The sequence below is a fragment of the Lepidochelys kempii genome, chromosome 24 (genome assembly GCF_965140265.1).
Source record: "Lepidochelys kempii isolate rLepKem1 chromosome 24, rLepKem1.hap2, whole genome shotgun sequence".
NCBI lineage: Eukaryota > Metazoa > Chordata > Testudines > Cheloniidae > Lepidochelys > Lepidochelys kempii.
The window spans coordinates 4,119,876-4,133,811 of record NC_133279.1 but is presented as its reverse complement, the minus strand read 5'-3'; the positions used below and the strand labels follow the sequence as shown (position 1 = coordinate 4,133,811).

The 13,936-nt window shown below is 50.4% G+C and overlaps 1 protein-coding gene across 3 annotated transcripts in view; it reads right to left on the bottom strand.

Annotated features, from left to right (window-relative positions):
• Positions 1 to 6,235: 6,235 nt before the first annotated feature.
• BCAN (brevican) overlaps positions 6,236 to 13,936 on the bottom strand; it is a 58,198-nt gene continuing 50,497 nt past the window's right edge. For all 3 annotated transcript variants that reach the window (XM_073322699.1, XM_073322702.1, XM_073322701.1), the window contains 4 exons: positions 11,265 to 11,347; positions 9,651 to 9,795; positions 8,278 to 8,460; positions 6,236 to 6,490 (listed from right to left, as the gene is read on the bottom strand). In XM_073322699.1, coding sequence (XP_073178800.1) covers positions 6,474 to 6,490; positions 8,278 to 8,460; positions 9,651 to 9,795; positions 11,265 to 11,347 — 428 coding nt within the window. In that variant the 3' untranslated portion in view covers positions 6,236 to 6,473. The remainder of the gene's footprint in view (positions 6,491 to 8,277; positions 8,461 to 9,650; positions 9,796 to 11,264; positions 11,348 to 13,936) is intronic.

Below are 13,936 nucleotides of genomic sequence, written 5' to 3'. Positions count from 1 at the left end.
TGTGGACTAGTCACTAGCGAGAGGCCAGACTTACCCATGTTGTGGGTGGCAGATATCCAGCTTACGTGCTCAATCTGAGGTCTCGTTACATTTTTAGGAGAAATTACCCTGCAGCGCAAGAGCTTGCCCAGACTAAGACTTGCCCAGAGTTCGGTCAGGGATGGTTTGATCCTTTGCCAGCTGCCTATAGCTGAAAGGTTCCAGCATAGCCCTTACCACCACGCCCGTTAGCCAGCCAGTCCCAGCCACCAACTCCCCCAAGGGCTTGTCTTCACATACAGAGCTGCCCCTGTAGCACTTCAGTGAAGACTCTACTCAAGACCTGCTCCTGTTGGCGTTGTTAATCCACCTCCCCAAGAGGCGGTAGCTCCATTTATGGGAGAGCTTCATTGCACTGTCTGCGCTGTGGGTTAGATCAATATAACTATGCCGCTCGGGGGCATGGATTTTTCACACCCCGGAGTGACACTGTTACACCGATTTAAGTTTGCAGTGTAGACCCAGCCGCCGAATCTTTTCGTATGTGTCGGACCGTAGCAGCAGGTGGTGCCAAGTGGGATCAGGGCCCCGGTGCGCTGGTGCACCGGGGCTGCTCTGAGCCATTTCGCATCCCCTGGCAAGGCACGCAGGGGATGGACTGTTAGCCCCATTTTGCAGGTGGGGGAACTGAGGCCCGGAGTGATTGTGATTTGCCCGCACAGGGTGAGGTGGAGCCGAGACCATAGCTCTGCCCTTTGTGTGCACCGCACCGAGCCTCAGGGGCGCCCTGATCTATCACTGGGAGGCCTTAGCTGCCAGAAGTGCCGACTCTGTGGATACTCCGGGGCTCAAATATACCCACTTGAAAAAAAATAGAGGGTGCTCAGCACCCGCAGGGCCGGATTAATCTTTTGGGGGTCCTGGCACCCGGACCGCGGCCCCCGCTCCACCTGTGCGCCACCCTGAGGCCCCGCCCCCGGCTGAATCTCTTCCGGTGAGGCTCCGCCCACTGCTGCGCCCTGAGGCCCCGCCCCCCACTTGGCCTCTTGGCCTCTCCCGCCCTCCCCCCCCCAAGGCCCCACTCCCCCACTCAGCCTCTTTACTCCTGAGCCCCCTGCCTGCTGCTTGCATGGGCAGGAGAGGGCAGAGAGGAGCACCCACCGACAAAACCCAAAACAGAGGCGCCGCTACCGCGGGGCAAAGGAGGGCTAAGCCCACGAAAAGGGAACGTGTGCTAACGCCGGGGCTCTGGCATGGGGTCCGCAATGGAAGGCTCTGCAGTCTCCTCCGCTGGGTCCTTTGGTTTAATATCAACCGCAGCGTACGAGGCGGGGTCAGAAAAATAATCCCCGTCGAGCAGAGTGTGTGGCCCCAGCAGCACTTGCCGCCTTGAGCTCCAGGAAAGGTTTTGCTTATGCTGCAGCTGGGGTGCTGCCGGGACCCCCCCTTTCAGAGGCAGGGCCCTGCTCCTCCGTCCCCAGCAACGCGGAAGTGAAGGTGAAACACCTGAGAGTCTCAGGTAAGCGAACATCAGGTAAGCGCTGGTAGCATAAAGGCGGCTTAAGATGGGTGGAGAAGGCGCCCTTCCTGCGCCTTGCACCCGTGCTGTTCCCAGTGTCGGGAGGCAGATTGGGATGTGGCTGGGCGGATTAGCCAGCGGGCTGACGGGGCCCGTGTCTAGCGGTCCCTGGCCAACTGGAGGGCCCCGGCGCCCCGACCTGCTCCGCCCAGCCGGCCCCCGGCTCCCCAGCAGGAGCACCAGGTGGGCGGAGCGGGGCAACCCCCGGTGCCCCGAGCCCATTTCCCTGGCAGGAGGGTGGGGTGGGGGGCCCCCACTTGCTCAGGCCCAGGGACATAGGGAAGCAGAATGTAAGCCCTGAGACTGGAGGCTGAAAAGAATATGGGAAGCCTGGCCCCGCCCTCCCCACGCACCCGCTCTATGCCTGCCCCAAGCCTGGGAAGCATTGCCAAGCTCCAGCAATTTTATCACGAGTCTCATGAGAATTGCTCTGATTTTTCTTAAAGCTCCAGCTCCTGGAGTCTAAGAACCATAGAAATGTCGGGCTGGAAGGACCTCGAGAGGTCATCTAGTCCAGTCCCCTGCGCTGAGGCAGGGCTAAGTATTATCTAGACCATCCCTGACAGGGGTTTGTCCAACCTGCTCTTAAAAATCCCCAATGATGGAGATTCCACAACCTCCCTCGGCAACTTATTCATAGAATCATAGAATATCAGGGTTGGAAGGGACCCCAGAAGGTCATCTAGTCCAACCCCCTGCTCAAAGCAGGACCAATTCCCAGTTAAATCATCCCAGCCAGGGCTTTGTCAAGCCTGACCTTAAAAACCTCTAAGGAAGGAGATTCAACCACCTCCCTAGGTAACGCATTCCAGTGTTTCACCACCCTCTTAGTGAAAAAGTTTTTCCTAATATCCAATCTAAACCTCCCCCACTGCAACTTGAGACCATTACTCCTCGTTCTGTCATCTGCTACCATTGAGAACAGTCTAGAGCCATCCTCTTTGGAACCCCCTTTCAGGTAGTTGAAAGCAGCTATCAAATCCCCCCTCATTCTTCTCTTCTGCAGGCTAAACAATCCCAGCTCCCTCAGCCTCTCCTCATAACTCATGTGTTCCAGACCCCTAATCATTTTTGTTGCCCTTCGCTGGACTCTCTCCAATTTATCCACATCCTTCTTGAAGTGTGGGGCCCAAAACTGGACACAGTACTCCAGATGAGGCCTCACCAATGTCGAATTCCAGTGCTTCACCACCCTGACTGTTAGGAAGCTTTTCCTAATGTCCAATCTAATGTTCATCCCTTGCTGCAATTTAAGCCCATTAGTTCGTGTCCTGTCCTCAGTGGTTAAGGAGAACAATTCAACCTCTCTCTCTCTTGTTGGCTAGAGCTGGGTAGGAACTAGATTTCCCTTTTTTGTGAGAAATTCAACAATTTAGACACTTTTGGGGGGTGGGGGTGTTCCCAAATGGAACAAAAAAAAAGAAATTCAAAAGTTCCCATGAAACCAAATTCAGAAAAATATTAATTAATTTTTTGGTCGATTGAACCATTTCATTCTGATGTTAGCCTTTTTAAGATTTTGGGGGGGGGGGGAGAATTACACACACGGAATTTCATTTCAAAACATCATTTTGAAGCAAAACCAAAAATGTTTTGTTCCCAAAATGTCAAACCAGCATGTTTGGACGTGATCAAAATGCTTTCTAAACGTTTCAATTTGAGAAAAGCGGTATTTTTCATTGAAAACCTGTTTTGACCAAAAAATCCCCAACCAGCTCCAATGTTAAAGATCTATTGAGAGCGATATCCCTTACTTGGGGGAGTTGAGACCTTACATAACAACTTGACAAGGTGCCTTAGAAATAACTAAGGTAGACAGGTCGATCCAGATGTATAGTTCACAGGTGGCTTGTTTCTCTACAATGGGTTTGTCGAAGGCCAGCTGGCCCTTTAATGGGAGAAAGTGCCTGCAATGCAGCAGCTAATTCTGATCTGGTGACTCTGTTATTAGTGATCCCAGCTGTGAAAGAGCCAGGGAGGATTACCTAGAGAGGGACGAGAACCCAGTGTGTAGGAGACCCAGGACAGAGGAGCAGTGCTGAGCCAAAGGAACAATGGAGGAACTCTGCAGGGCCCGAGAGCACGGGTGGAGAGCAGCGAACCCCAGCCTAGCAGGTGAGGGGTAGAAGGATCTTTTCTTTGCATATGGGGTGGCTTCTGTACTGGGGCTTTTGTTAGCCCAGAATGGGACGGAGCTGGAAAGAGGGGACCTGACCGGAGGGCTGGGCCATGGAAGACGCAGCCAGAGACAGGCCAACGCAAAGCCAAAGGAGTGGTCAAGAGGGATGCTGGAGAAGACCCCTGAAACACCCATGTTCCAGCACCAAGAGGCGCTGGAGAGGAAGATCCATGCAAGGCCCCACACGCTACGGCAGTGAGTACAATGGCATATGGGGCTGAAACCCAAATTGCAAACCTCCTCAAACTCCAGGCATATCCCGGTCATATCTGATTCTGGAGCCCGAAGTGGGGCCCATCCCTAGTTCAAACAAGCTCCCACAGCTGGGTGTAACCAGGGAATGTCTTTTCCAAGATGGGGAAAATACAAAGGAGTGCATTTTGGAGAGACGTCACTCCTCCCAGATACAGATTTTTTTTCCCATGAAATGGGCTGAGGTTTTTTGCAGCAGGAACCTGAGAAGATTTGGAATTTTGGAGGTACCTTCCATTTGGGAGCAGGTCCCTTCTTCTCTGGAAAAGGGAGCCGGGTTTCAGGTAAATGTGGCCAAGTCAGGTCATTTTTGACCTCACGAAGAAATGCCAGAAAAATAAAAACAAAAAAACGTCCTAAGCTGAAGGAGTAAGGCTAATGTAGTGCCAATCTTTAAAAAAGGGAAGAAGGAGGATCCTGGGAACTACAGGCCAGTCAGCCTCACTTCAGTCCCTGGAAAAATCATGGAGAAGGTCCTCAAAGAATCAATCCTGAAGCACTTGCATGAGAGGAAAGTGATCAGGAACAGCCAGCATGGATTCACCAAGGGAAGGTCATGCCTGACTAATCTAATTGCCTTTTATGATGAGATTACTGGTTCTGTGGATGAAGGGAAAGCAGTGGATGTATTGTTTCTTGACTTTAGCAAAGCTTTTGACACGGTCTCCCACAGTATTCTTGTCAGCAAGTTAAAGAAGTATGGGCTGGATGAATGCACTACAAGGTGGGTAGAAAGCTGGCTAGATTGTCGGGCTCAACGGGTAGTGATCAATGGCTCCATATCTAGTTGGCAGCCGGTATCAAGTGGAGTACCCCAGGGGTCGGTCCTGGGGCCGGTTTTGTTCAATATCTTCATAAATGATCTGGATGATGGTGTGGATTGCACTCTCAGCAAATTTGCGGATGATACTAAACTGGGAGGAGTGGTAGATACGCTGGAGGGGAGGGATAGGATACAGAAAGACCTAGACAAATTGGAGGATTGGGCCAAAAGAAATCTGATGAGGTTCAATAAGGATAAGTGCAGGGTCCTGCACTTAGGACGGAAGAACCCAATGCACAGCTACAGACTAGGGACCGAATGGCTCGGCAGCAGTTCTGCGGAAAAGGACCTAGGGGTGACAGTGGACGAGAAGCTGGATATGAGTCAGCAGTGTGCCCTTGTTGCCAAGAAGGCCAATGGAATTTTGGGATGTATAAGTAGGGGCATAGCGAGCAGATCGAGGGACGTGATCGTCCCCCTCTATTCGACATTGGTGAGGCCTCATCTTGAGTACTGTGTCCAGTTTTGGGCCCCACACTTCAAGAAGGATGTGGATAAATTGGAGAGAGTCCAGCGAAGGGCAACAAAAATGATTAGGGGACTGGAACACATGAGTTATGAGGAGAGGCTGAGGGAGCTGGGATTGTTTAGCCTGCAGAAGAGAAGAATTTGATAGCTGCTTTCAACTACCTGAAAGGGGGTTCCAAAGAGGATGGCTCTAGACTGTTCTCAATGGTAGCAGATGACAGAACGAGGAGTAATGGTCTCAAGTTGCAGTGGGGGAGGTTTAGATTGGATATTAGGAAAAACTTTTTCACTAAGAGGGTGGTGAAACACTGGAATGCGTTACCTAGGGAGGTGGTAGAATCTCCTTCCTTAGAGGTTTTTAAGGTCAGGCTTGACAAAGCCCTGGCTGGGATGATTTAACTGGGAATTGGTCCTGCTTTGAGCAGGGGGTTGGACTAGATGACCTTCTGGGGTCCCTTCCAACCCTGATATTCTAGGATTCTATGAGTTTTGTCTCTTTGTGCAAATATTTCACACACCCCACTCTAAACCCCCTCACATCAATTCACCCAGAACCTGCATGCAATGGAGTTTGGTGCCAAGCAACTTATTGCAGTGACAAACTCCCAGCCTCCTGTCGTCATGTCCTTGGCGGAGGAAATGAGGTCACTTCATTTCATGATGTCATCTCATTTTCCAGGCACTTCCCCCACTTGTTTTCTTCTTACACTTAAGCATTTTGATTCTACAGAGCAAAGCAAGAGATTACAAACACAGACAGCAGTTAAGGAACAACTTCCTTGTATAAAGGTGCGGGTGGAGGGCACAAATCCACTGGCCAATGGTAGAAGAGAGGTTCACCACACTCATAGTGACATGTGGCTCTGCCCATAGGTCGAAGGTCACATGGTCTTTGGCTCCCACATTGATTTCAATTCAGTTTCAATTTCAATAACAAAATACTCCTGACACAAAGTGAAAAGTTACATTTTATGTTGCTCTCGATTTTGTTTTTGTTTTTTTAAAGGGAATATTTAGTCATTAGAATTTCTTTATACATACATAAAAAATATGACAGGGAGAAAGACATCGTTGCTTTTCCTGCTGGTTTTCAGACTGTTTTACAAAAAAATATTCCCAGCTCCCTTTCCATTCAGAACCGGCCCCAGTGCCCTGGGAAGGGATGTCTTCCATCTTGGGTCCATCCTCAGCCATCAAGGGTTTGGTCCAACTTTTCAGAGAGAAATATACAAGGAGCAAAAGCATCAGTCAAATGCCAGCACGTTTGGATTCATAGATTATAAAGCCAAAAGGAACCATTAGATCATCCATTCTCCCCTCCTGTATAACACAGTCGAGAGAATTTCACCCAGTTACTTCCGTATTGAACCCAATAACTTGGGTTTGACTCAACCATCTTTCAGAAAGGCAACCAGTCTGGATGTGAAGACATCACGAGCTGGAGAAGCGGTTCTCAACCTGCGGCCCGCAGGCCGCTTGCAGCCCAATTAGCACACAGCTGCAGCCCATGTGACATCCTCAGGGCCATACAGATAGTATTGGATGCGGCCACAATGGTAAATAGGTTGAGACCCACTGACCTAGAGAGTCCACCACTTCCCTTGGTGGTTTATTCCAGTGGTCAGCCACCCTCACTGTTAAAAATATGTGCCTTATTTCTAATTTGAATTTTTCTGGCTTCAACTTCCAGCCATTGGTTCTTGTCCTGCCTTTCTGCACCAGATTAAAAACCCCTTCCGTATCTGCTGTTTTTACAAGGTATTTAGGCATTGGAATCTAGTCACCCCTTGCTCTTTTTGGCCAATTAAACAGATTGAGCTCTTTAAATCTCCCACCATAAGACGTCTTTTCCAGCCCTCAAATGAATGTTGTGGCACTTCTCTGCATCCTTTCCAATTTTTCAACTTTTTTTTTTTTTAAATCATGGATACAGAACTGGGCGCAGTATCCCAGGATTGGTCTCACCAATGCTGTATACACAGGTGAAATCACTCCCCCCACTCCTACTCACTCGTCCCCTTTACACATCCAAGGATTGCGTTGCCCTTTTAGCCAACCCATCGCACTGGGAGTTCATTAGTTGCTTGTCCAGCATTATCCCACATCAAGCAGACAGTCCTCGAGCTGTCTGTCATGCGCTAGGATTTTCGACGACACATGGATGGGATCAATTATTTGCTATACACATTTTGCTCCGGCTCTCGCAAGTTTCCAGGTATGCTCAAACAGATCACCCCATGCAGCCCCAAGGCTTTGCAGTAGCCCTCCCACGTATACGTCACTTCCTGCTCCCCGTTCAGCCAAATATACACCCGGGACTCAGGACACGGCATATTTGCTTGGTTTGGGTTAGCTCACCCATTGCCATAGGGAATCGGACAACTGATCTGTTTAGCCCAATACGCCACCGACGGCCATCTTGTAGCAGACCACGCAAGCTCAGCGTCCCACCTCCTCCCAGCGCAGATCAGAGCATTGGTCCATCCCGTTCTGTGTCCAGCCTCCAGCCCAGGACAATAGCTGCTCTTTCATCAGCTGTTGGAAAGCTCCCACAGTGCATCTAATTGACTTTAAGTGACACATGGGAGGCAAATCCCTTCCTGATCCTGCAGGCAATGATGTCACGCTGTAGAACATGGCATCTGATGACCCTTCTTAGAGTCTCACCGTGCCCATCTGGAAACAGCTGGCCCGAACCTGTATTTGTGCACACCCACTGAAATCACCTGACCTTTGGGGGGCACGAGCAATGCAAAAACCCGCCCTCTGCCAGCACTGGTGAAAGGAGCCGGTGTTCCAGGCTATGCAGAACTGTCACCTCGGCTGCTCTTTAGCCAGCTGAGATACTAGGAACCAGACCCTCAACTTGTGTAAAGTGGCACAGATCCATTGGAGTTGAGGGGCCAGATCCCCTGCTGGTCTGAGTCAGCATCATTTCATTGAAATCAAAGGCACGAGGTGGCTAGGGACTCAGCCCTGCGTTTGCCAAGCACTCACTCGGAACGCAGCTGAGCTGCGGCCACTCCCACCGGCCGTCCTCCTGGCACCGAACCACGGGTGAGTGGCGCTGGGTGAAGCCGTCCAGGCATTGATACAGTACAATGGAGTTGATCTCATAGCGCTGCTTTGGTTTGCCAAACCGGTGGGCGTTTGTTATCTCGGGCGGGGAGGTACAAGACACTGGGGGGACGATGGAAAGGGAGACAAAGGGTTAAAGGTCATGCAGGATGTGACACTGTCTTGGCCGGGGTAGACATGATGTAAGCCCCACAAGTACACCCTAGCAAGATGACCCCTCTCCCTTCCCCGCCAAGTAGCCCTTCTGCAAGACGATTCCCCCCTCCATTGCCTCAGAGAACCCAGAGACATTAGAGGTCGGGGGAGGAACCTTTCAAAATTTCACTGAAACTTTTCACCAACATTTCTCATTTCCACCAAAAAAAAAGTGGGGTGGGGGGGGACTCAGAATTTTAGTCTAAATGTTTGTCATTTTTTTCTTATCCCCTTCTATTTTTCAATCCGATTTAGGGTTTGCATCATTTCCACCCAGTTCTCTTGGTGGTATACATGGAAAAATGTGTCTCCTGCTTTCTTCTTACGTTGCAGTAAAGCCTGGCAGCTCCAGTCATGGCCCGGGGCCTCCTGGCTGTACAAACACCGAACCAAAAAACCAGTCCCCACCCCAATGAGACTGGCTTGATTCTCTGCTCCCCTGCCCCTTGTGCTGTTATCGACCCCAGTGCAAAATGGGTGTAAAATGCTCCCAGGCTGGCTGGTAACACGTTGCACGGATGGAAATTCCTGCAGGAGGTGCAACGCAACAGAGAATCAGGCACCCGAATCAGACGCTGGTTAGTGTTGCTTTTGTATAGTGCTGCAGGCTAGCACAGGCAGTTGGGGATGTTTTGTGCAAAAGTTACATGAAAACTTTTTGGTTTGTTTTTGTCAAAATGTTTCTACACCATTTGGGGCTCCCCCCACTGCCCCGAAAAACCCAAACCTGACAAATGTTCGTTTTCAGCAACCCAACGTTTTTTGAAAAATGCTGAGTTTTCGGCACCCGAAAACCAGAACGCTCCTGCCGTGTGAGCAAAAAGGATCAGTAAAATCAAATCTATTGCCCGACTGGCCACGCTGTTTGGTGGTTTTGTATTTGTTTTTAAGTTACCAAAAACCAACAGAACGTCAGTTTAGGGGATGAAAACCTCAAAAATGGACAATTCCAATGTCTGTTTTGGACACGGGGCCCGTTTTCCATTGAAAAAACCTGTTGAATGTCCAACTGTCCTCCCCACCCGCCCCCGTGCTAACACCTGGGTCTCAGAGCGGAAGGCGGCACCGGTGGAAGATGTGGTATAACTGAGGCTTACCTAGACCCATTTTACAGGTGTAGGACAGGTGGTAGTTGCAAGGCACGTCACTCCACTGCCCCCCGTTATGCCACACTATGACCACGCAGTCTTCTCCGGACAGGAAATGGCTGTCGGGCTGCCCATGGTGCCAGTTCTCATAGAGCTGCCAAGAAAAGGAGCATGAGTGAGCTCTGCAGCGGGGAATACACTGCCGAAAAAGCTAGGGCTCCAACACAAAAAGGTCATCCGGATGCCATCAGATATAGGAGACAGGACCGGGCCTGGGGAAATTCATAGATGTATTTATTTTTTTAAGGCCAGAAGTGGCCATTGGGATCATCAAGTCTGACCTCCTGTGTTGCACAGGCCAGAGAATTTCATCTTGTGTTGGATGCATAACTTGTGACTGAGCTAGACGGTGTCTTTTAGCAAGAGGCAGCGAGTCTTGAACTCAAGACCCCAAGTGATGGAGAATCCACTGTGCCACTTGGGAAGCTGTTCCAAGGTCCATTTCACTCGCTGGGTTGGGTTTAGCTAGTCGTAGCATCAGTAGCAACTGTAAACGATGATAACCTGCAGGCCTGCTCTGGAAAGGATAATAGGACCAACCCAAGGTTACCATGGAAAACCTTCAGGACGTCAGACAGTAACCCTGAAAGTCTCTACACCCTCCCCTTAGATGCAGCCACCTCTGGGGTGGAAAGTTTAACCGCCCACGGCAACAGAAAGGGAAGAATACTACATCCCCCCTGAAACTGCACAGGGAATTGAAAGAGGTGCAGCAAAAGGGAATTTAATCTGAATTAGCTCCCCCCTCCCTCTGCTTTGGAAAAAATACCACGAGGGCTTAAGGCCAAGAATTCTTGCAAAGTTTCAGCACCCATAATTGGGAGCAGGCTTTCAGCCGGTCTTAGCTCCCATTGAGAGCACACGCACACACAGAGCTGTAGGCTGAATCTGATCCCAAGTGTGGGTGCTAAGCACCTGAAGGTCCAAGCCTGGATTCTTTGACAGTCAACGGGATTAAGGCTCAGAAGTGCCTAAATCACTTTTGAAAATCAGGTGCCAGTTCCTAAATCAGTGAAGCACTGCAATGCTGAATGCAGCGACGCCTAAGTGCCTTTTAATATCCTGGGCCCTGGCCCTGAACAACAAAGGGGCGGGGGCGTTCCTGCAAAGATCCCTGCAGTAGCCCGGTGCCCTCTACCTCTGCCCAGCACAGACTCGGAGAAGAAAAACGCCTATAACTGAATCACTGATACCAGTGCCTGGGTTTTCATCAGAGGCCTCCCAGCCAAATCACGCATAGCTTGTCCAAGCTCAAGGTGGTCTGGCACAAGGTTACAGCCTGCCTTCCAGTGCTACCATGTAACCAGCAGCCTAAAGATGCAAAGTATGATTCAAGTGTCTGATTCATACCCACAGCTGTAGAATATTTTCCGAGTGATTGTGAAGAACAAAAGGCCATTGACAGGAGTTTTCCCCTCGCCCTTTACTGTGTATGATTTGAAATGGCCATGCTAAGCCAGTGTTTGTGTGCCTGGTAAGTCTGTGTCCGGTTAACTGAGCTCTCACACTGACTCAAAGGGGCCTTTGCACTGAAGAGCAGAGTGCTGACCCCCTGTGACTTACCACGGGGCTCCCATCGGACCACTGGAAATCTCCTTCGATGGTTCGATCATTCAAGCCGATCCACTGATATTCCTTGTACTGATCTGGAATCCAAAGGGGGTTTGTGGTTAGTGCAGTGCGAATTAAACCAACAGGAACCGCCAGACTGGCAGAAGCATGGCCCATCTGGGTCGGTATCCTGTCTCACGTCAGCGGAAGGGGCAAAAATCCCCCAATGGTTAAGGAGGAATTACCTGGACACAGGGCACCTGACTCTCATCTGTGCCCTGGTGCAGGAGAACTGACTTCCCTGCCAAGACAGCTGGTTATATTTTCAACCTGTGATTTTCAAGGACACGTATGGGAGGCTGACTGAATTCCTGTGGCATTTAGACAAAAGAGGAAAACTCCCAAGCAACTGCGACCAGCTCTAAGGTCCGAGGTGTTCGTCGTGATTTGGTAGCGTTTGGTAACCCCTGTGCCCTGAGGTAAATGCACAAAGTGCAGGGCAGCCCAGAGTCAAGCTCAAGGTATTTCGTTTAAAGGGGGCTCGTTCTTGGGTCCTTCCAGGAGAGGGCAGCAGAGTCCATCCATTTCCCCATCCTCTCATCCCGCACTCCAAGCTGCAGCCGCTCCCCACCGCCTCTGTGCAGGCCCACTGCTCACACTGCAAGTGACAGCCCTGCCAGGTTAGGGCGGCAACCTTCGGCACACAATCCCCCTTTCCCCTCCCCTGTCTCACACCTTCCCTTCCTCCTGCTCTGGACTGCTTTTTGCCCCACTACGGCATCCGCTTTCTCTCTGATCCTCTGTCCCTTTCTCCCTGTGTCCCACTGTACGGCCTTCTTTCCCTCCCTGGGTTTTTCATGAGTGCTCTTTGTTTTTCTTTAAACTTTAGTATCTATCTATCCATCTATCCCCATACATCCTAGCTAGCTAGCTAGCTATCCTTGAGTTTTCCATGATCATTTACCTCTGTGTCTCGCACGACTTTCAGTGAGGTGAGCCTCCTTCACGCACATGCACGCACACACGGGAACGTTCATGCACACCTCAGACAGGTGTGCACACGTGATACGTGCGTGCACACACGCACAGAGCAGCTCTCTCTAATCGGCAGGTTGTTGCTGCCACCACCATGGCTTAGCTAATGCATCAGGGGAGGAAGGCAAGGGAGCGGCACTCCACACCGGCTGCAAGGAACAGCAGGGAATGCTGCCGGGAGAGGGGAGAAAAGTTCACAGGCTACAGAGGGAGTTCCCTGCTTTGAAACAGGAGTAGATTAAAGTGTGCTAGGGAATTTTCAGTGCACAGCCGCAGGATCCAGACGCACATGTGCGTGGCAGGCGAGTGCGGTGTAGATTTATACCCCATTTTTATCCTGAATTAACTTGTTCATCTAGACAAGCCTTCAGCTTTCACTGAAAAACTAAAAGTAAGTTTCTAACTGTCGTGGTTGCAGAGAAAAGCTCAAAAATGTGTAGGGTCTGTCTACGCTGCGCGACAAGGCTGGGCTCTGACTCAGGTTTGAACCCAGCCCCGCCCCACCCTCTTCTGTCCACACACAAATCAGTTGACTCAGGTCAGCGAGCACTTGAGGCCCGAGTCCTAGGATCCTGCTAGGGGTTGGGTCAGAGCCTGAGTCCCACTGTGACTTGGGGCCAAGCCCTGTCAGTGTGGATGCAGCTCAAGCCACAGATCTGAGTCAGAAGGTCGGTGTAGTGCAGCGTGGACGCATTAGCCCAGCTGTGAGACCCAGGCCCAGCAATTGTACACCCAGGTTTACAATGCAGTGAGAACGCTCAAGCACACTCTTGGAAACACCGAGTGTACAAACCCAGGTCCCACAGACGTTGGTTTATTTTGTATCTGAGCCCCTGTGCGGAAGACTTGGGAAGCTAGAGAACAGCAAAGGTAAGTTTTATTCCCCTTGCTCCTTCACAGCGCTCAAATGATTGACCAGTATTGGTCTGGTCGAGCCAAGCCTGGCATGGTGAATAGAATTGAAAGAGGTTTGTGGTCAGATCTCAAGATAAATCTCCTACCCACAGGTAGGTTCTGAAGTGTCTTACTGCCCAGAAACATGCCAGACTTTCTTTCTCAATGACACAATCTGTTTTTTCTGGAGCACTCAGGGCTCTGGACCCGAATGCAATAATGACTTCTTGTCCATTTCTTAGCCGAGTCAAGACAGCACCACGACCGCACTCACAAGCATCCGTGGTGACAATCATTAGCTCTTTTGCGTTTGAGCTGCAAAGAGTTGGGCCGGTGGCAATTGCGGGTTTTGGGTCATTAAAGCTGTTCTTGCGCACTTCATTCCATTCAAGCCATGCATTCGTTTTTAGGCGACAACACAAAGGAACTACTTTCAGAGCAAACTGCCGCACAAACGTTGAATAGTATTCGCACAGTCCCAAGAAGGATCAAAGTTTGTCCTTATTGTCCAACTCTGGTGCTTCGCAAAGGGCTTTCACGCGGTCTGGTTTTGGTTGTAGGCCATTCCAAGAGTTAATATGACCTAGACATGACACTGAGTCAGTACAGAATTGCCTTTTTGTGTGTGTGTGCTGCTAGTAAGTCCATGTTGTTGGAGTTTTTCTAGAACCCTTGTTAGGATGACATCATGTTCAGAATCATCTTTGCCGTACACCACACTGTGCTCTTGAAAGGACACCCGTATCTCTCTAACG